Here is a 21,784-nt window from a genome sequence, read left to right as displayed (position 1 = left end):
ATAGAGTCTACGTATTATTGGAGAGCTAACACGATGTTATTAAATAGTATAAAAAAATGGATGACTAGTACTATAGAGGTACTACACATAGCATATTTAAAATTAATTTTACTATGCTTATTAAAACTGTTTTTATAATTAATATATGTGTATAGTATAAAACACAAAATGGGTAAATATTAAAAGAACTTTGGCTACATTCTATTTTCAAGTATGCTTATATGTATCCCTGGTCACGTAAAAATATACAGGTTATATACTATACCTATATATTTACAATTATTTTTCTACAGGCATATGTGTAACAAAATATATTTCTAATGCATTCTTCTAATTTAAATTAGGGGATGTATTTTTTTGATGTAAGTTTTTGGACATACGCCATTGCTAAGAACTTTTTCTGTTGAAGAAAAACTAATAAATAAAATAAATAAATAAAAAAAACCAAAAAAGACAAAAAACACACAAAATTAAGCAAACAATTTCTGTTGTGAACAAGGATATAAACACCATAAAATATTCCGAAACAGGAATATGGTCAACAAACAAAAGAAAAACAAATAAAAATGTACTAAGAGAACGAAAAAAAAAAACCACAAATGATGACAACACAAAAATATTGAACCCAAAATAATTCAGCACAACAGTTGAAACGAGACAAAAACACGACAAAACGAAAAGACAAACAAACACAATAGTTTTACCAAAACAGAAACAAGCGACGTTTCGGGAACTGCTATCTGCTGCCGTCCTCAGGCAGAGACGCACATGGTACGGAAACACAGGTGCGACTCGCATACTCGATTGTGTATGGCATCTTTTCAACAGTGAGGTCTCTTCACAATGTAAAAACAATAGCACAGACCCTAGATTAAGCATGGGAGGACGCATTGAAACGATATACCATTGTAAGCTTAAAGTTTATGAATAAAAAGTCTCAAAACAGAGTGAAAAGTTTTCTTAACTTCCATATATTTTTCCACGGTTGCCTTAAAATTGCTACATTTAAGGTTTAAGTTTAAAAATGTCTGAATTAAACTTATGATATTGTACATTTTTGTTATAATTATTTCCCGCTCTAATGCATTGCGAATATTATATTGGTTATTATAATGCAAAACAGTTTATCACTCGTTAATCTAGTTGGATCTTAACACAAATATTACACAAACTTTCAAAATGCCTTACACTTGTAAGACAGCATGAATCTGTCTCAAACAATTATCATCTACTCACCCCATCACTCCTGCCGAAAAGTACACACAGAGGGGGTCTTCTGTCCTCAACGCGAAGGCGAATATACAAGTTGCTGCAGCCATCAAAATGTATGCTGCTATAGTCATCTGTCTGGAGAAAGAACATCATAGGTAATCAAACTAAAACCTGATAGTGTTTATCACAGCATTTAGTTGCAAGTATTTTTTTTCTTTTAAATGTGCTGAATTTGCTGGATGCATATTAATATTTGAAAAAAAAAAAAAACAAGGCCCTTTCATTTTATTTGGAGTTACTGACATTATGTAAATGAGTGACATGCCAACTACATATACTTACGAATGAAGACAGAGAGTAACCACTGTACCTGGGGAAACTATGTAAAAACGCAGCACTTTCTCACGTTAAATCTTTATCCGCCATATTCTGCCTTGCATGAGTGAATTGAGACATTACATGAGAAACAATAAAAATTAAGCTTCAAATGTGAAAGTTTAACTTCATAAATAAGCATAGCAATACACAACTAAATTATACTTACAGCATGTGCGAGCAAGTAAGTAGTTTTGAGTTTTGATCCCAAAACTGAGCTCATAGTCAAAATTCATACTTTTTAATTAACGATTATCAGATAAAAAAAAACATTAAAATGAAACCAAATAACACATTTAATACAGCAAAGAAAAAATATTATCTATAATTTTTTTAACGCATGTTGTGTCAAAACCCTTTTCTAAATCTGGCAGGTTAGTGACATAATTACGTACAATGTAGGAAGTTAATAAAGTACTTTTTCGTTTTCTATGTTAAAAAATTTATTTGCACACTTGTTCCAGCTTTTTAAGAATGTATTGTATCCCAAAAAAAAAGTTTACCCTTTATTTAAATAGAGAAAAGAAGCTGATTAAAACATACAAAACATGATTCTTCCCTTTCTAAACGAAATAAATGGATGGTGAGATTTGAATAAAGAAATTTATATAGTGTATGTTAATTTCGTTAAACAAATTAGATCAGTTTACATAAGTATCCAAGTTTTTATAATTTACTGTGCTTTACTAAGAAACATAAAATAGATTAAATTAAATATTAGTTATATAGTAAAAAAAACCTGCTAATCTTCAACTTCATTTTTCACGATAAATCACCATCTTAATCACTAAACTTGATTTGTAGCCCACTAGCAGTTATATTTTACTAGTCCATTTACCCGCGCCTCGCTACATCAGTCTGCAGGCAGAACACTCGCACTGCACATTTACCCAGGCCCCTCCTAGAGGGTACGTCAGTGCCGCACATCGAATGAAAAAAAAATTCAAACAATGGTATACCCGTTGTCATGGATACGCAGAAAGTGTAAAAAAATGCAAAAGCCCTTTGCCATTGAGACGAATAAAGCATCACTAATAAAATGACAAAAATTTATCAAACTTAAATCAGAATAAATAAGAACTAAATTCTGCTTGAAGGGTTGGTTGTATAGAAATCCCACATAGACAAGTGACCTTCCTCGTGTCTTGAAGGTCAAGGGTGCTAACTTTCAACTCAATCAGTTGAAAGATGCGCGAACGCACAGAAGACGAACAAACACACACAAACATATATTTTTATATATAAGATAAGAAAATAATATTGAAAGATAATGAGTAATGTAAGGCCATAAACGTAGAAAATAGCGAATACCCACATATTTTGAAAGGATAAAAACTATAAGAAAATCCTGCACTTAACTTACGTAAAGAGATCTAGCAGAAAATATTTGTTGTTGAGAATGTGTGGATGAATATTATTTTATTATTTGGAAATAACAGAACAAGAAATTTTACTGATTTAAATTCAGTTCATTTTTTTAAGGTTCAGGCTAGTAGATGACAGCTTGGAGTCTGAGTCACAGAGGCCATATTGAGTTATGATATCACTATTGCACTATTTTCGTTACGCTGACATAACTACCTTTATATTGCTCCACCAACTTAAATTACTTCGCCACATCCGCCATTTTTAATGACTTTTACCTTTACTTTGGAATTTGACCATTGACATTGTATTTAAGCCTTGACCTTTGACTTTGGTATTGATCTTGATATCAACCTCGAAATTGACCTCGACCATTGACATCAGTCACGATCATTATTCCGCGCATCTTATATTCCATCATTTTGACACCGTGCATTCCACTCCCCGAACGTTACACTTTTCGTTACATTAGAATATTCTGCAATATTTAATTCTGACATCACATCCGCCATCTTAGATATGACATTACAACTACTTTTTCGTTATCTTAAATATATTGAATGACCATATTGAACGACATCATCACCACCATCTTGTTTTTTGTTTTGCTACAGCTCCACATTTCACATACTACAATCTTTGTTTCTACGGTTTGTTCCTAGAGAGCGCCAGTATTGATCTGTATCATGCATGTAAGGTCGATAGTAGTATATATTAGCCGGTCCTGTGCCTGGGTCCTGGGCCCGGAGCTGTATGTCCGATCCGACATGTTGGATTGTGACGTCACGGCGGACATCTTGGATGAGTGTAACGGGACACAGCGTAACGGGACAAGAAGATAATGGTGGCCATCTTGGATCCGCCATCTTTAAATCGAGCGCCCCACTCATTATGATGAAATTTTCGTCTCTGTCGCCATATTGATATTTTTATGTTCCACTGGAGCCCGCCATATTGGATACCGTCGACTTTGTTTCAGCTGTTTGTTCCTAGATAGCGCCAGCGTCGCTCTTGACTTTTTTCTGATCAACTGGAGGCCGCCATCTTGGATACCGTCGACTTTGTTTCAGCTGTTTGTTCCTAGATAGCGCCAGCGGCGCTCTTGATTATTTCCGTTCCACTGGAGGCCGCCATCTTGGATACCGTCGAATATGTTTCTGCTGTTTGTTCCTAGAGAGCGCCAGCGTCGCTCTGCCTCGTCACATAAGGTCGATGTTCAATTACCTACCATAATTATTATGGTCCTTATCGACATATAAATTTATTTTATTTATGAAAAATATATTGGAAACGTTGTGATTCGAACCAGCGCAGCTCTGATCGCTAGGTTGGAATACATACGCCTTTAACCGCTCGGCTATTGAGACATTTACCAGACTGAGAATTAAATAAGGTATATAAAAAAATAACATGCATATTCGGACTTGTAATTTTTTTTTTAAATTTTAAGTAATAATAGCACTGCCTGTTCGAGACAGAACCGCCATCTTGTATTAAGATGTAACTGTTGCAATTATCGTTATGGTCGCCATCTTGAAAATCCGTAATTCTTATGCTAGAGATGCGGGAAAAAGTTCAAAATTCATTAAATAAATTGACAATAAATATAATTATTGATTATATCGATTCCCGTCCTTGGTTCGAAACTGGTGAGGGCAAAAAAAAAACATCAGATCCTTCCTCCACAGAAGCCACCTACAGACCGATCTACCATCACCAATACCAAGGTTCATATATCGACAGTTGATATGACGTCATGTCCGCCATCTTGTCTTCATACGCTGGAGACCACCATCTTGTTTTCGTCTGCTAGAGTGTGCTGATACCATGTTAGTATAATTATCTGGTCACCACACCTTTGACCTTGACCTTGAAATTTTACCTTGACCTTGAACTTTGACCGTGACCTTAAAATTTGACTTTGTCCTTGAAATTTGACTTTGTCCTTGTCAACCATCATGGATCCGACATTTTATGTTCAGTACATGCTACCAGGAGCTACCACCTGCTGGAGTACACCATCTTGTGTGTGTACTCGTATTATAGAGTACATTTCCATCTGGATAATTTTATTCTAACCCACTACAGTGCAGTAATCATTTATTACTGAGGAGCCCCGCGCCATCTTGAAATTCGGCCGCCATCTTGGAAATCCGTAATTATTTAGCTAGGAATTCGGGAAAAGTTCCAAAATTCATGAAAAAATCACTCATTCATTTACACATCGATTCGATCCGCTCCAGTCCTTGGTTCGATCCTCGATCGATGCAATAATGTTTAATTTTATGAAAAAAATAATAATTTCATTAAACCATGTTCAACATTCTTAAAGAGACTTTAAATCCTCAACTACCATCACCCTACCAGACATCAAGACCACCATATTGGAAATTCGTAATTGTAATGCTAGAGATTCGGGAAAAAGTTCAAAATTCATTAAATAAATTTGTAATCTATATACCGATTGATTAGATCGACTAAGGTCCTTGGTTCGATCCCTGGCCGATACAAAACAACTTTAATTTTAAAAAAGTACCAGAAAAGTGTAAGGTTCGAGAAATAAAACACCACAAAGTCTTTTACAAACATAATATTTATTACACAATTTCTATCCTACTACAGAATCACTTGCGAAAGCCAGCAATCTCATAAACATTTAGCCCTGCATAGACGTGCAACAACTACTTCTTAGCTCCAACAGCTCCAAATGCTCCAAATGGTTCCAACAGCTCCAAATGGCCCCAAAAGCTCCAACTGCCTTTTCTTTCAACAGCTCCAATGATATTGTACTACATTGCTACGAGTCTAAGTGACTACATGGCTACAAGGCTACGAGTCTTAAAGGATCTAGCTGGTTCCAAGTTATACATGGCTGCGAGACTGCATGACTAAAAGACCGCATGGCTACGAAACTACATGGCTATGAAGCTACATGGATACAAGTCTACTCGGCTCCAACACGCAATGTACGCAATGTACGTGCAATACATACAATTTACACGCAATAAATGTAATGATTACACAGTACACACAGGAAACGGAACGTACACACAGTACGTTCCGTTTCCTGTGTGTACTGTGTGTACGTTCCATTTCCTGTGTGTACTGTGTGAACGTTCCGTTTCCTGTGTGTACTGTGTAATCATTAAATTTATTGCGTGTAAATTGCGTACATTGCGTGTTGGAGCCGAGTAGACTTGTATCCATGTAGCTTCATAGCCATGTAGTTTCGTAGCCATGCGGTCTTTTAGTCATGCAGTCTCGCAGCCATGTATAACTTGGAACCAGCTAGATCCTTTAAGACTCGTAGCCTTGTAGCCATGTAGTCACTTAGACTCGTAGCAATGTAGCCCAATATCATTGGAGCTGTTGAAAGAAAAGGCAGTTGGAGCTTTTGGGGCCATTTGGAGCTGTTGGAACCATTTGGAGCATTTGGAGCTGTTGGAGCTAAGAAGTAGTCGTTGCACGTCTATGCAGGGCTAAATGTTTATGAGATTGCTGGCTTTCGCAAGTGATTCTGTAGTAGGATAGAAATTGTGTAATAAATATTATGTTTGTAAAAGACTTTGTGGTGTTTTATTTCTCGAACTTTACACTTTTCTGGTACTTTTTTAAAATTAAAGTTGTTTTGTATCGGCCAGGGATCGAACCAAGGACCTTAGTCGATCTAATCAATCGGTATATAGATTACAAATTTATTTAATGAATTTTGAACTTTTTCCCGAATCTCTAGCATAAAAATTACGAATTTCCAATATGGTGGTCTTTATGTCTGGTAGGGTGATGGGAGTAGAGGATTTAAAGTCTCTTTAAGAATGTTGAACATAATTTATTGAAATTATTATTTTTTTTCATAAAATTAAACATTATTGCATCGATCGAGGATCGAACCAAGGACTGGAGCGGATCGAATCGATGTGTAAATTAATGAGTGATTTTTTCATTAATTTTGGAACTTTTCCCGAATTCCTAGCTAAATAATTACGGATTTCCAAAATGGCAGCCTAATTTAAAGAAGGCGGGGGGCTCCTCGGTAATAAATGATTACTGCACTGTAGTGGGTTAGAATAAAATTATCCAGATGGAAATGTACTCTATAATACGAGTACACACACAAGATGGTGTACTCCAGCAGGTGGTAGCTCCTGGTAGCATGTACTGAACATAAAATGTCGGATCCATGATGGTTGACAAGGACAAAGTCAAATTTCAAGGACAAAGTCAAATTTTAAGGTCACGGTCAAAGTTCAAGGTCAAGGTAAAATTTCAAGGTCAAGGTCAAAGGTGTGGTGACCAGATAATTATACTAACATGGTATCAGCACACTCTAGCAGACGAAAACAAGATGGTGGTCTCCAGCGTATGAAGACAAGATGGCGGACATGACGTCATATCAACTGTCGATATATGAACCTTGGTATTGGTGATGGTAGATCGGTCTGTAGGTGGCTTCTGTGGAGGAAGGATCTGATGTTTTTTTTTTGCCCTCACCGGTTTCGAACCAAGGACGGGAATCGATATAATCAATAATTATATTTATTGTCAATTTATTTAATGAATTTTGAACTTTTTCCCGCATCTCTAGCATAAGAATTACGGATTTTCAAGATGGCGACCATAACGATATTTGCAACAGTTACATCTTAATACAAGATGGCGGTTCTGTCTCGAACAGGCAGTGCTATTATTACTTAAAATTAAAAAAAATTACAAGTCTGAATATGCATGCTATTTTTTTATATACCTTACTTAATTCTCAGTCTGGTAAATGTCTCGATAGCCGAGCGGTTAAAGGCGTATGTTTTCCAACCTAGCGATCAGAGCTGCGCTGGTTCGAATCACAGCGTTTCCAATATATTTTTCATAAATAAAAAAAAATTAATATGTCGATAAGAACCATAATAGCTATGGTAGGTAATTGAACATCGACCTTATGTGACGAGGCAGAGCGACGCTGGCGCTCTCTAGGAACAAACAGCAGAAACATATTCGACGGTATCCAAGATGGCGGCCTCCAGTGGAACAGAAAAAAATCAAGAGCGCCGCTGGCGCTATCTAGGAACAAACAGCTGAAACAAAGTCGACGGTATCCAAGATGGCAGCCTCCAGTGGAACAGAAAAAGTCAAGAGCGACGCTGGCGCTATCTAGGAACAAACAGCTGAAACAAAGTCGACGGTATCCAATATGGCGGGCTCCAGTGGAACATAAAAAAATCAATATGGTAACAGAGACGAAAATTTCATCATAATGAGTGGGGCGCTCGATTTAAAGATGGCGGATGCAAGATGGACGCCGTGATCTACTTGTCCCGTTACGATATGTCCCGTTACGCTGTGCCCCGTTACACTCATCCAAGATGGCCGCCGTGACGTCACAATCCAATATGTAGATCGGACACACAGCTCCGGACCCAGGACCCAGGCGCAGGACCGGCCAATATATACTACTGTCGATGATCATTAATGTAACCACGTTAGGACCTTTATAATATATTAAATTTAATTTTCTATACATAATACATTTAAAGGGAGGTGATTCGAACAAAGAAAACTTGGACCTCTGGGTTGGAAAATACACATCATTGACCACACGGCCATCAAGACATTTATCAAACTGAATATTTTGTAAGGTATATAAAAATAACACACATATTAAGACTTACCTTTTTTTTAAATTTATCTGGTTGTGAGAAAGCCCCCAAAATGTTTTTAATGTCCTACTAGGAGCGCTAAAACCATGTGGAATGCACATTGTCTGCCTCAGTGAGATGCCGCCATGAATATTTTCAATACTTGATACAAGGAGTGCTAGTACACACATCATCTGCGAGAAAGTTCTGCTACTATATTAATCTAATTTTCACATGCTATAGTGCAGGAGATATTATTAACATGGCATCTACCATCTCGTTGACCATCTGGGCTGCCATCTCGAATATCTTAAATAATTAAGCAAAAAAGTTGGAGAAATTACTAAAATTATTAAAAATATATATAAATACATTGATAATTTCCTTAAATTTAAGTCCATAGTTCAATCTTTGTCGTTGCAAAAAGAGTTATTTTAGGTTTAAATATATTTATTTGATAGAATAATACCTCGATTTACCATAATAGTGATAGGTTTAAGAATTAAAACATTTACCAAAAAAAATTATTAAGTGAATTCTACATGTTATAAAAAAAAACAAATGAAAGCTTTTCTCTGTTTCTGAGTCTGCTAATCACGAAATAAAGGCACGTAAGAAGCCCCACCACTTAACGTGCGATTGTCCATTTCACCATTTTTCGATCTTCTCCACCAAATACGTGTCAGGATACATATCTTCGGCATAGAAGCAACCGTGAATAAGTTTGAGGTCTAAATATCCGAGTTAGTAGGTCCTATGCTCCGATTCACGAACGTGTGTCATCCGGAATAAAAGTCGATGACTGTCAATGTGTACTTGAAGCCCTTATTTATTTGGACATATTGTACCAACTCAACAAGTTCCGCCTGAACAAATCACCAAGTCCACGAACTACGACTTTGCATCGAAGTACTTCCATATTGCAGGAGCATGACGCGATTCCAGCCCACTCATTGTATGTAGCAAGCTTCCCTTAGTCTTTCAATTAGGGAGACTATTAAGTTGATGTGCGAATAGTTTCCTGCACTATACGAAGGCAGCAACAGTCTTAACATATCGACTAATTTGTTTGAATCTTTCCACAAATGTAATCAATTTTTTCGAAATTCACTATCTTCTTTACATCTTTTGTGACTATTTTGTTTTAAATCTCGAAAGTATTTTCTTTTAATGCTAGCCTCATTTACATTAAATAATCCCAGTGATAATTAATATCATTAGAATGGCATGTAGGGATTAAGTTAATGTTTCTGGTTGTATTTTTTCCTGCTTACCTCATGGGCTACATTTAGGTTTTCTTGAGCTCTTATCCAGACCTCTCTTATGTTGTGAGGATCATCTGCTTGCAGCTCATGTAAGGACCAAAGATTTGAAAGTGGTTTGTATGTGAACATGAATTCAAATGGAGTGGTTTTATGACCTTCTTGTCTGCCATGATTAAATGTCATTTGTAAACAAACTATGTTGGTATCACATAGTGGTGTTAGGTTAGGTTAGGTTAGGTTAGGTTAGCTTATGTTAGGTTAGGTTAGGTCACTTTACAAACTAACCACTGTCAGAAAAATCCTGAAGGGCTCTCTATCCAAGGGGCAACAATTCAGACAACCTTTCAAAAACACCACTGTCAGAAAAATCCTGATGGGCTGCCCTTCCAAGGGGCAACAATTCAGGATTATAAAATTACGAAAATAGACACATTTTAAGACACTGGAAGGGCTGCCTCAGGCGCATGCTGGGTTGGTGGCTTACAGTAAGGCATGCAAGGTTATTCCTTTAAAATTACTGTTTAGTTACCTTCTCCCAACTGTTCGCTTTGTTAAAGCCTAGGTTTGATCACAGGTCCCGCAATCCCTATTAAGATTTCTCATGGTAAATAGATCACCACAATGAATGCGTGGATGGTGACGTACAGTTAGGCATACAGGGTTATTTTTTTCAGTATCCCTATCAGGTAATGTTCTCTATTGATCTTGGTTCCTTGAGGCCCAGTTTTGAACACAATTCCAACCATCCTAATCTCCAGGTTTTATGGTTCCCGTATCCCCAAAAGCAAGTGCTGGGATGGAGCCACTCAGAAGTACTTGGTGAGTTATTACTTCAGTGTGCCTGTCAAGTAACCTTTTCTAATAAACTCCATTCCTCAAGGCCTCAGATTTAACACAGGTCCAGCACTTCGTAACTCGATGGGTCTATGTTCCTAGATCCCCACAGACGAGTGCTGTAATAGTGCTTTAGAATACTGCATAGTGGGTTATTTTTCCAGTATTGCTATCGAGATACCTTTTTTAATGAGATAGCTTTCTTGTAGCATAAGGGGAAACAGGTCCTGTCCTCTTTATCGCGATGGTTCATGGTTCCAATATTACTGCAGGAAAGTGCTGGAATGGTCCCTTACATTACGCATGGCATAAATTCTTCCATTATTCCTATTTAGTAACATTCTCTAATTAGCTATTTTTCTTGCTGCATTGGTTTGAACACAGGTCCAGCCCTCCTTATCATGATAATTCATAGTTGCAGATAATTTCAGGTGAGTACTGGATTATTCCCTTGAAGTACAGTGTTGCGAGTATTCCTGAGTTAACCTATTCTAGTAACCTTTTCAAACGAGCTAGCTTCCTTGAGGCCAGGGTTTGAACACAGGTCCAGCCATAGTTAACACGATGGTTTACGGTTCCTTGATCTTTGCAGGTGAGTGCTGGTATTGTGACTTACAGTAGTGAATTATGTGTGTTGTTCCAGTATCCCTATCCTGTTACCTTCTCTAATCAGCTCGCTTCTCTAATGCTCGGTTTTTAACACAGGTTCTGCCGTTCTTATCTCGATGGTTCATAGTGTGCAGTCACCTTCTCTACTAAGCTCGCTTCCTTGAGGCCTGGGTTTGAACGTATGCATAAACATCCTTATATCGATGGTTCATGGTTCCTATATCCCGGCATGTGAGTGTTGGAATGGTACATAACAGTAGGACGTGTAGTGTAATTCTTACAGTATCCCTGTCAATTTCCCTTTTTAAATAATCTCGATGTCTATGAAACATTAAAAACAAGCAGTATAACTATAGTGTAAATGTTCTGATTGTTATTATTAATTTTCTAGATCGAAAACAAGTAAATTTATAGAATTTAAAAATAAAATTGTTCAATTATCTATTAAATAAAATTGTTCCACTAACTGACAGATAACACACAGTTTAAATTGGTTTGTCTATAACCATGAAATTTCTTACAGGAGTTCCTTATACAACGTTTGTGAGCACTAAGAAAAGATTTTTAAAAAAATCATTCCTTAAGGGGATTAAATAGGGGATGAACGTTTGTATGGAAATTCATACTTGAAGTTAAAACTATCATGAACAAAACATTGTATCCAAAATTTCCAACATTTTAGAAAAGTCAGATTGTTCCTGAAATTTTACCGTTTGGAAATTCCATCGGGCACACGCTAATTAATTAAAAACTTCTTATTTTATGTTTTATTTTTGTATAAAAATAAAAAAATATATTTTTTGAAAGTAAATTTTAACGTTTATCTCACTGGAAGTGGACGATTTAAAAACGACTAAAAGGTTAACCCTTGTACAAAAAAAATTTTTTTTAACCGTTATTGTTAAGACTGCGATGATCTCATGTTTGACTCCAACCTCCAGCATGACACAAATTTATGAGCAATAGAGTGTACATCTTTATAGAATAGGCCTATTACATTAAAAACATTGTGCACGTGAAACTTCCTGCTTATCAGGTATACATTGTAATAAATTGTTAGTATTTTTTATTGAACAAAAGGTAATAAATGAGAATGTAAGAATGCGGTATGATCTCTCAATGTAAAAATACCTTTTCCCGCGCCCTGGCAAACAGCATGCACTTTTTTACATTTTCAATCACACTATTTACATGAAAATTAATGATATTTATGAAGTCATTCCACAAATCCATAACTCTTTTACACACAAATAAATAAATGATAAATACTTTAAATTAAATAAAAGATATATCGTCACTTGTTAGCCGATACGAAAACTAAGTATTAGACAAACACAAGCAGAGTTACGAGAATTCCGTAGCATCACTGCTTCGTTATTTCTTCCTCTTCCCTGCCGTTTCCCCTTCCAGCCGTTACAACAAGGATATAGCATGCTACGCTATGTACCTATAGCGTCTCCCCCCCTCCCGGTCCCCCCGGGTTTTACGATGTTCCCATTCGACCACTAATGCATGCGTTCGAGTGGCGTCGCCCCTGACGCACTCTCCTCCTCTACCGGTTCCCCCACCACGTATTCGCCTCATGCGATCGGAATTTTCGTAACACTCGAATATCGTAGTCCCCTCAGGAAAAAAGTTTCACCTCAAAAAATGGAAAAATTTAAATCTTTGACTAAACCAGCAACTTTTTAGTTCTGAAGAAAACTGTTCTGTCTGTAGTGTGTTTTTCATCAGTTTACTGAGTCTAGTTAAAACTAAAATTCCCTTTTCAGATTATCAGAAGTTAGAGACCACTTTAATTTTAGACTATTAATTATAGGCATTAAGCTTAATAAATCCAAAATTTTGTAACGTTTTTTACGTGTATCTTGGTCGGATATAATAATTTGCTAGTTTTATGATTTCAAATCCTGCGGACAACTAATAAAACTGTGGCTAAACGATGATGCACCAGCAGCGACGAATTTTGAAATTACTAACACTTAGCTTCTTTGTCGTTCTGTACACGCACCATCGGTTGTACCTCAAGCAGAGCTCAATATTTATTTCAAGCCAATTTTATATTTTTTCCACATTTTTTAAAATTAATTTCCGTACTTAATGGAAAAGTAGTGTCAAGAGAGGAGGGAAAGAGGGATAATTGGCCAGCTAGCAAAAACCCTCGGCACGCCAATCAATATGTTTTATGCATAGGGACTTTAAAATATTTCGCAGAGTCATTGACCTTCAGGGCAGACCGCACAGTCCTCTGTACAGTCAGGAAAATAACGCCACTTCATTGGCTGCTGGCTTGTGAGACATGTCAAATTTGGTTGAGGGTTTCCCACTGGCCCAGAGTGATCCAGATGAGCAGTCGAAAGGTGTCGTGGAGACACTCACTTGTGCTTGCGCGTCCACCTGAGCGCTGCGCCGAACAGCGCGCAGCCCAGCAGACCCACCGCCACGATGACGAGGCCAACTCGCCCGGTGAACTCCTGTCCGTCCTGCGCATGGCCCGCCAACACCACTCTCCCGTATCTCCCGTATCTCCCGTGTCTCACGTGCCTTCAGCGCATTTCACTATCAAACTGTTTCGCTTGTTCTTTTTAAACAGATCGCATTTCACAAAATAAAGCTGTATTGTATAATTTTACGCAGTAAGTTGTCATTGTTATGTTTTTAACTTTTTCAAAACCTTAACACCTTTAAGGAGATTAAAATTTACTACACAATTGAAATTACTCGAAGATTAAAGAAAATTGTACTAACTACATCAAGATACGGCTTGAATTTCTCTTGGAAAATTGTGTTTAGTTTTGCTTAGCGCTAGATCGGTAGGTAATAGCAAACAGTCCTGACAACCACATTTCAGTGCGGCCCGATTAAACAATCGTTCTACAAATAAATGTTATCTGTAGGGGCAGGCATATTTCGCGAAAAGATGTGAACACTTATTAGACTGCAACAAGGTATACACGCACCTGTTTCTTCCTTGTGATTGGCGGCCGTGAAGTCGTTGCTTTATTTGACTGAGCCATTCAGGACGCGTTTTCTTCCGCACTGAATCATTGTGATTGGTGTTGTTACAACCGCTATGTACCTGGGATAAACTCACCCAATCACGAAACACAGACGGTGCTCAAGTGTTTTAACTTTCATCCAGTCCCGAAATCTATTCGCGAGATCTGCATGCCCCTAGTTATCTGGCAGGTATTAGCCGTCTTTGGTTGCATAAGTAACCAGGCACACACCATTACTACATCATTTTCTAACACAACTATTAAACATATATTAAGTTAAATTTATTATAAATGTATTTTTAATGGTATTAATATTTGCAATATTTTTTTGTAAATACTTTATTTCAGAGAATATAATTTTATTTCTTCTTCATGCAACATATAGTGTATTTATAGTCTACTCTAAAAATAAAATGCTGATAACTGTTGTTTGACTTAGAGACTTGTTGGTGACTACTCACGGGGAAGTGGCGCGTGACGACGGGGTTGAGCTGGGTGAGGATGGCGCTGAGCGCGCCGCGCGCCAGGCCGTGCGCCGCGAGCAGCAGCAGGTAGTCGCGGCTGGTGAGCAGGCGGCGCAGCGTGGACGCGAACCCCCTGGGGGTGGCCGGAGCGCGGCGAGACCGCAGGCAGGCCTGCTCGCTGCTGGGCGGCAGCCGCGGCCGGTCCCTGAACACTGCGTCCCCCCGGCACCTGCTGCTCACTCCGCTCTGTGGCTTACTGCACATCATGTAGCTGTGTAACTCTTTACATGCGGGAACCACTTCAGTCATGGACTATGCTTCACTGGACATTATGGAACTTCTACTAGGCTTGACTAAATTACCTTTTAAACATTCAAGCCACTACAGTGTAGGATTCTGCTTTACCGTACATTATGGAGTATCTACAGGGCTAAACTCTATTGATCTTTACAAACTGGAGCTCCTACGATGCTGGAATATGCTGCACTGAGCATTATGGAGTTTCTAATTGTCTAGACTCTGTGGCTTTTTACATAATGAAGTCCCTACACTGGTGGACTCTGCTGAACTGAACATTATGAAGGTCTACAAGGCTATACTCAATAGGTTTTTACAAACTGGAGCACCTACAGTGCTGGAGTCTGCTGCAACGTACATTATGATGATTCATCAGTGCCAGAATATGGCATTTAAAACAGAAGCCGCTACAGATCTGGAATCTGCTTAACCGTACATTATGGATCTTCTACCGGTCTATACTCTATGGCCTATTATATACTAAAGCCCCTACAGTGCTTTACACTACTGAATCTTAAATAAAGAGCTTGGCAGTGCTAGACTCTATAACGTTTTACATACTGGAGCCCTAAATTACTGGACTCTGCAATATTCTATATTTACGAGAACCACTGTGCTGGATTCTAAGCATCTTATCATACTGTAGTCGCTAAAGTTCTCCAACTCCGTTTAATTTTATTTTATGGAGTCCTACGGGGCTTGTCTCTATACCTCTGAACTATCAGGAACACCTACAGTGCTGGAGTCTGCTGTACTATACAACCTGGTATCTTTACTGTCTAGACTTTTTGGTATTTTAAAAACTTAAACTGATAATGTCCTGGACACTACAGCACTGTGCATTATGTAGCTTCTACAGAGACAGATTCTATGGTTGCTTATATACTGTAGCCCCTTCAAGGCTGCATCCTGCTTCACTGTATATTTAGGCATTTTTACAGGGCTAGACTCTATGGTTCTTTAAATAATGAAGCCCCTACTGCGCTGGACTCTGATGCACTGTAAATTAACAGCTAATACAATTCTGTACACTATGGCTCTTTACATTCGAGAGCACCTACAGTTTTGGACACTACTGCCATTAACATTTGGAACTGCTATAGTTAAGGAATATAAGGCTTTTTACAGATTTGGCTTCTACAGTGCTGCACTATACTGAACTGTGCATATGAAGCTTCTACAGAGCTAGACTGTATGGCTATATATACACAGGAGACCCTACAATGCTGAAAGAGGACGAAAAGTACATTAGGGACTTTCTACCAGTCTAGACACTATGAGTCTTTATTTACTGGAACACTTACAGTGCTGCACTGTGCTGCACTTTACATTATGGAGCTTCATCACTGCTTGACTGTATGGATATTTACATCCTACAACGCAGGTCTCTGCTCCAATCTATATCTATACTAGTATTATAAAGATGATGAGTTTGTTTGTTTGTTTGTTTGAACGCGCTAATCTCAGGAACCACTGGTCCGATTAGAAAAATTCTTTCAGTGTTGGATAATACATTTATCGAGGAAGGCTATAGGCTATATTATATTATCAATAACATTAGGGATCCTTACTAAAAGTCCAATTTAGAATCAAATGCGTTGGAGGGGGTTAGATACAACATGCAGTACACGTACGAAGTGTGTGTTGACAATGCCGCAGGCGCTAGAAGTTTATTTCCTATTGCCTATTAACATTGTTGCCTCGCAATAGATGCCTTATCATTCTTAATTTTCCCATACAAGTAAAAAACACCCGTGTGATATTAACAACAAAGCAATCAGTACCATCATAAGAGTTCAATTAGTATTTAAATACTTTCTATCACTTTAAATCGCAACCTAAACTATCGTTTTTTTCCTCTCTCTGTGTATAATTTGTTTTTTTTCTTTTACTAGGATTATTTTTTATTATTATTATTATTAATTTTCATTTTTCAGCCCATCAATAATTTTCCTCTCCCATTACAATTCTGACAAGGACTTGTGTGTGTGTGTGTGTATATATATATATATATATATATATATATATATATATATATATATATATAAGCGAAATAGCACTCATTAACTCACTCATCACGAGATATCTAAAACTATACACCCGATTGACTTGAACTTTAGCATAGTTACTCATTTTATGATGTAGACGCTCACTAAGAACGGATTCTGCGGAAATCCGATCCTAAGGGGAGTTTCGGGGGCGTAATATATCAAAATTTTCAGTTTTTGGTAGGAAATCACCATGGCAACGGCTGTTGCTTTGTTGGTGCTTCATTCGTCTCTATGGCAACGACTATTTCATTGTTAGTGCAGTCATCACCGTTGAAATTTTGCGGGTACTTTAAATATCAAAAATTGCCCTTTTATTCAAGTATATATATTTTACAGACTTGAAACTTCACAGTAATGTTCCTTATGTAACGCAGGATGACATTTTCCGAAAATTAGATCCCATGGGTGGTTAAAACCAGGCAACAGTGGGTACTTTGTCTGAATGAGTACAGGATTTTGCATTGTTAATGCCTTCTGCGTCTCCATGGCAACGGGCATCGCGCGGCAGTGGCGTACCCACAAGGAGGGGCATGTATAATGAGCGGCGCAAGAGTGATCTGCCTGTAGACTGTCGTAGCGAAGTACGGGTACATCAGTTGTACGTTGCTTGCACGAGTCGGGAAACCATCGGTGCTATTCATTTTCTCTCGTGTATATTATACAGCATTGTAATAAATTTTCACTGAATTTTTTTTATTTACTATTACTGTAAATGGGAGATGTGGCTTAATTTTTTTTCCACTAGTATAGCCGTGCGAAGCCGGGTCGGGCAGCTAGTGTACAATATAGAGCGTCAGGGCCAATTTAGAGGTCTGGAGGTCTCGGGGCAAAAGAGTAGCGGAGGCCCCCTGGCCCCAAATTATTTTCCAAATAAAATGAACAATTGTTTTCAGTCGAGTTTTCCAATAAATATTTTATTGTGAAATCAAGTAGATTCTCTTAGTATTTAAAAAAAACATACATAAATATAATCGGATACAAGAATTATATGAAATTAAATTTTAGTGTTAATGAACGGAACCTTCCGAGCTTTTTTCGCCGAAAAATCGTTGATGATTTCGCTGAAATCCAATTCCCGGAGTAAATCGCTTTCAATGCTCGGGAGAGAAAGCTTCGATAAATGTTTTGTCCCATCGTGGTTCGGAGCCAATTTTTTTATAATTTTCATTTTTGAAAATGAGCGCTCTCCAGTGCAATTTGAAACCATCAAAACCAAATACATTCTCAATGCAATTTTGAGGTTTGGAAATTTAGCTCTGAAATTTTGATCTGCGAGAATTTGGTAGTAAAATAGTTCTGGAGATTGGTCTTTTCCATAGTCCTTTTTGTATGAGTCGATCAAAGACACAAATTGAATCAATTCATTACCGAGACTAGGCTCTAAATCATCCGTATAAACTTTCACCAATGCCTCTGCTGCAGCGTACAAATTTTCAGCATCCATCGTCTCGATGCGATTAAGAAATCCAAATCTCGAACGTACAGCTTCATAGGCATGCAATCTTTCAGTAAGAGAAACACATAGCTGGTCAACCACTGGGATATTTGTGGGGGCCATCCGTTTGTGGAGGCCCCGGGGCTTTCGCCCCGGTTGCCCTCCCCTAAATCCGGCCCTGTAGAGCGTCTACCATTTTGTGAGATCCAATGGTTCATTGAATACTAGAGCCCCTACAGTCCTGTAATATCTTGCAATCTTATCTTGGAGCTGGTAAAGGTCTAGGATCTATCGCTATTTGCCTATTGGAGCCCCTAAAGTGGAGATATCTGCTGCACTGTACATTATGGATCTTGCATACTAGAGATCCTAGATTACAGGACTCTATTGCACTAAATATATGGAGCTACTACTGTTAATAACTCTATGGTTCTTTAAGTATTAATACCCATACATTGTTGAACTCTGCTGCTGTGTGCATTAATTAACTTCTACAGGGTTAACATCTATGACTCTTGCATACTGGAACTCCTGGATCCTACTGATTTTTACATATTAAGCTTTTACAGTTAAGAACTTTATGACTTTTTACAAACTAGAGCCCATACAGTGCTGAATTCTTCTGAACTGTTTCTACAGGGCCAGACTATAGCATTTTACATACTGTAGATCCTACGGAGTTATTATGTGATGCACTGTACATTATGGAGTTACTACAAGTTATATGAATATGGATCTTTACAGACTGCAGCCCCTATAGTGCTGGACACTGCATTGTATATTATGGTTCTTCTACCTGGCTAGACTCTATAGCTCTCTAATAATGAAGCCCCTGCATTGCTGGAATCTACATAAAACTACATTATGGAGCTTCTACAGGGCTAGACAATGTGGCTATTTACATACTGCAGCCCCAAAAGTGATGGACTTTGTTTCACTGTACTTTATAGAGCTTCCCAGTGCTGTAATCTATGGCTCTTTACATACTGTGTTCCCCATACTACAGGACTCTGCTGCTTATGAAGCATTTACAGGGCTGACCCTATGGATATTTACATACCAAAGCCCCTACAGTGCTGGACTTTGCAGAACTGTAAAATGTTTAGCTTATGCAGGGCTAGACAAGAGGCTCTTTAATTACAAGAGCACTGCTGCACTGTAAATTATGGAACTTCTACAGAGCTCAAATCAGCGGCTCTTTACAAACAAGTGTCCCAACAGTGCTAAACTTTGCTGAACTGTATATAATGGGTGTTCTAGAGGGCTGGTCTTAATCTCTCCTTATAAACTAACCCCCTTAAAGTAATAAATTATGCTGCACTCTTAAATATAGAAAATCGACTGATCTAGACATTATGTATCCTTATATTCTAGTGTCCTTACTGAGCTGGAATCTGTTTCACTGTACATTATGGAGCTCCTATAGTTGTGGACTCTGTGGATCTTTAAATAATAGAGCACCTACAGTATCATAATCTGCTACATTTTTCATTATAAAGTATCTACATGACTTGACCCAATGGCTCATTACTTACTAAAGGCACCTACTGTGCTGAGTCTAATGCACTGTATTTTTGGAATTTCAATAGTGCTAGACTCTATGGCTGTATATATTAAGTTTCTACAAGGCTAGACTCTATAGTTTTTACATAATGGAGATCCTATGGAGCTGCAATGTGCTGCACTGTACATTACGGAGTTACTACAAGGAAATACGCTACGGGTCTTAACAGACTGCAACTCCTGTAGTGGTGGACTCTGCTCCTTTGTACATTAATGTTCTTCTATCGGGCTAGAATATTTAGCTCTTTACATACTAAAGCCCCTACAGTGCTGGAATATAAATCACTCTACATAAAGTAGCTTCTACAGGGCAAAATAATATGGCTATTTACATACTGAAGCACCTACTGTTCTGAAATCAGCTGCTTTATACATATATTATGGATCATCTAAAGGGCTACACTCTATGGCTCGTTACTTACTAAAGCCCCTACATTGCTAAATCTACTGCATTATACACAATGGAACTTCAACAGTGCTGGACTCACTCTCTTTACATCCTGAAGCCTCTACAGTTATGGACTCGTTGCTTTTACTATTATGAAACTTCTACAGGGCCCGACTCTCTGGCACTTTACATACGAAGCACCTACAGTGTTGAAGTCAGCTGCACTGTAAATGATGGAGCTTTTACCGGGCTAGTCTTAAAGAGTCTTTACATACTACAGCCCCTATATGGCTGGACTATGCTGCACTGGAAATTATGGATCTTCTAAATTGCAATTACTCTATGTTTTTTTTATACTATAGTCCTTACAGTGCTGAAGGTCGCTCCTTTTATACATTATGTAGTTTCTATAGGGCTAGAATATATGGCTTTTTGCATACTAAAGCCCTTACAGTGTAGAACTCTATTGATATTAACTTACGGATCTTCTACATGGCTTAATTATACAGCCTTTTACATACTGAATTCCCTATAGTGCTAGACTCAGCTGAACTGTACATAGGTATGTCTACAGTGCTATACTGTATAGTTTTATGCATACATACCCCTTAAATTTCTGAATTCCTCTGCACTGTAAACTATGGAGCTTCTACAGGGCGTGACTCTATGACTCTACATAATAAATACCTATAATGGTGGATACTGATATACTGTACATTATGGAACTTCTACTGGTCTAGACTATATGGTTTTATACATACTGATGTCCCTACAGTACTCGACTCTGCTGCACTGTATATCATAAAGGTCTACAGGGCTTGACTATATGGCTCTTTACACACTAGAGGCCCTTCATCGATTGCTTCTGCTGCATTGTATTTATTAATCTTTTACAGGGTTAAAATTTATCATGTTAAAAATACTGAAGCAACTACACTGTTGGACTCTGCTGTAGTGTACATTATGTACATCCAACAGCGTTAGAATATATATATATCTTTACATACTGGAGCACCTACCCTGCAGGACACCACTGCACTGTACATTAAGGAGCTAATGCAGGTCTGTACTCTATGGCCCTTTTTATATTAGAGATTCTACAGTGCTGAACACTACTAAACCTTACACATGGAGCTTGACAGTGCTTGACTTTATGGCATTTTAAATACTGGAGCTCCTACAGTGCTGGATATGCTACACTGTACATTTAGGAGCTTCTAGTGTGCTGGGTTCTATGGCTATTAATATACTACACTCACTAAAGTGCTGCAACTGTGCTGAAATGTACTTTTTAGAG

At 37.9% G+C, this 21,784-nt stretch overlaps 1 protein-coding gene across 2 annotated transcripts in view; it reads right to left on the bottom strand.

Annotated features, from left to right (window-relative positions):
- LOC134529854 (heme transporter FLVCR2-like) overlaps positions 1-21,784 on the bottom strand; it is a 181,363-nt gene that overhangs the window by 74,225 nt on the left and 85,354 nt on the right. For both annotated transcript variants that reach the window (XM_063364371.1, XM_063364379.1), the window contains exons 5-7: positions 14,751-14,965; positions 13,670-13,773; positions 1,237-1,347 (exon numbers count right to left, since the gene is read on the bottom strand). In XM_063364371.1, coding sequence (XP_063220441.1) covers positions 1,237-1,347; positions 13,670-13,773; positions 14,751-14,965 — 430 coding nt within the window. The remainder of the gene's footprint in view (positions 1-1,236; positions 1,348-13,669; positions 13,774-14,750; positions 14,966-21,784) is intronic.

Source organism: Bacillus rossius, chromosome 1, assembly GCF_032445375.1.
Source record: "Bacillus rossius redtenbacheri isolate Brsri chromosome 1, Brsri_v3, whole genome shotgun sequence".
NCBI classification, from domain to species: domain Eukaryota; kingdom Metazoa; phylum Arthropoda; class Insecta; order Phasmatodea; family Bacillidae; genus Bacillus; species Bacillus rossius.
The sequence above is the reverse complement of the archived record's forward strand: the minus strand, read 5'-3'. Positions and strand labels throughout refer to the sequence as shown.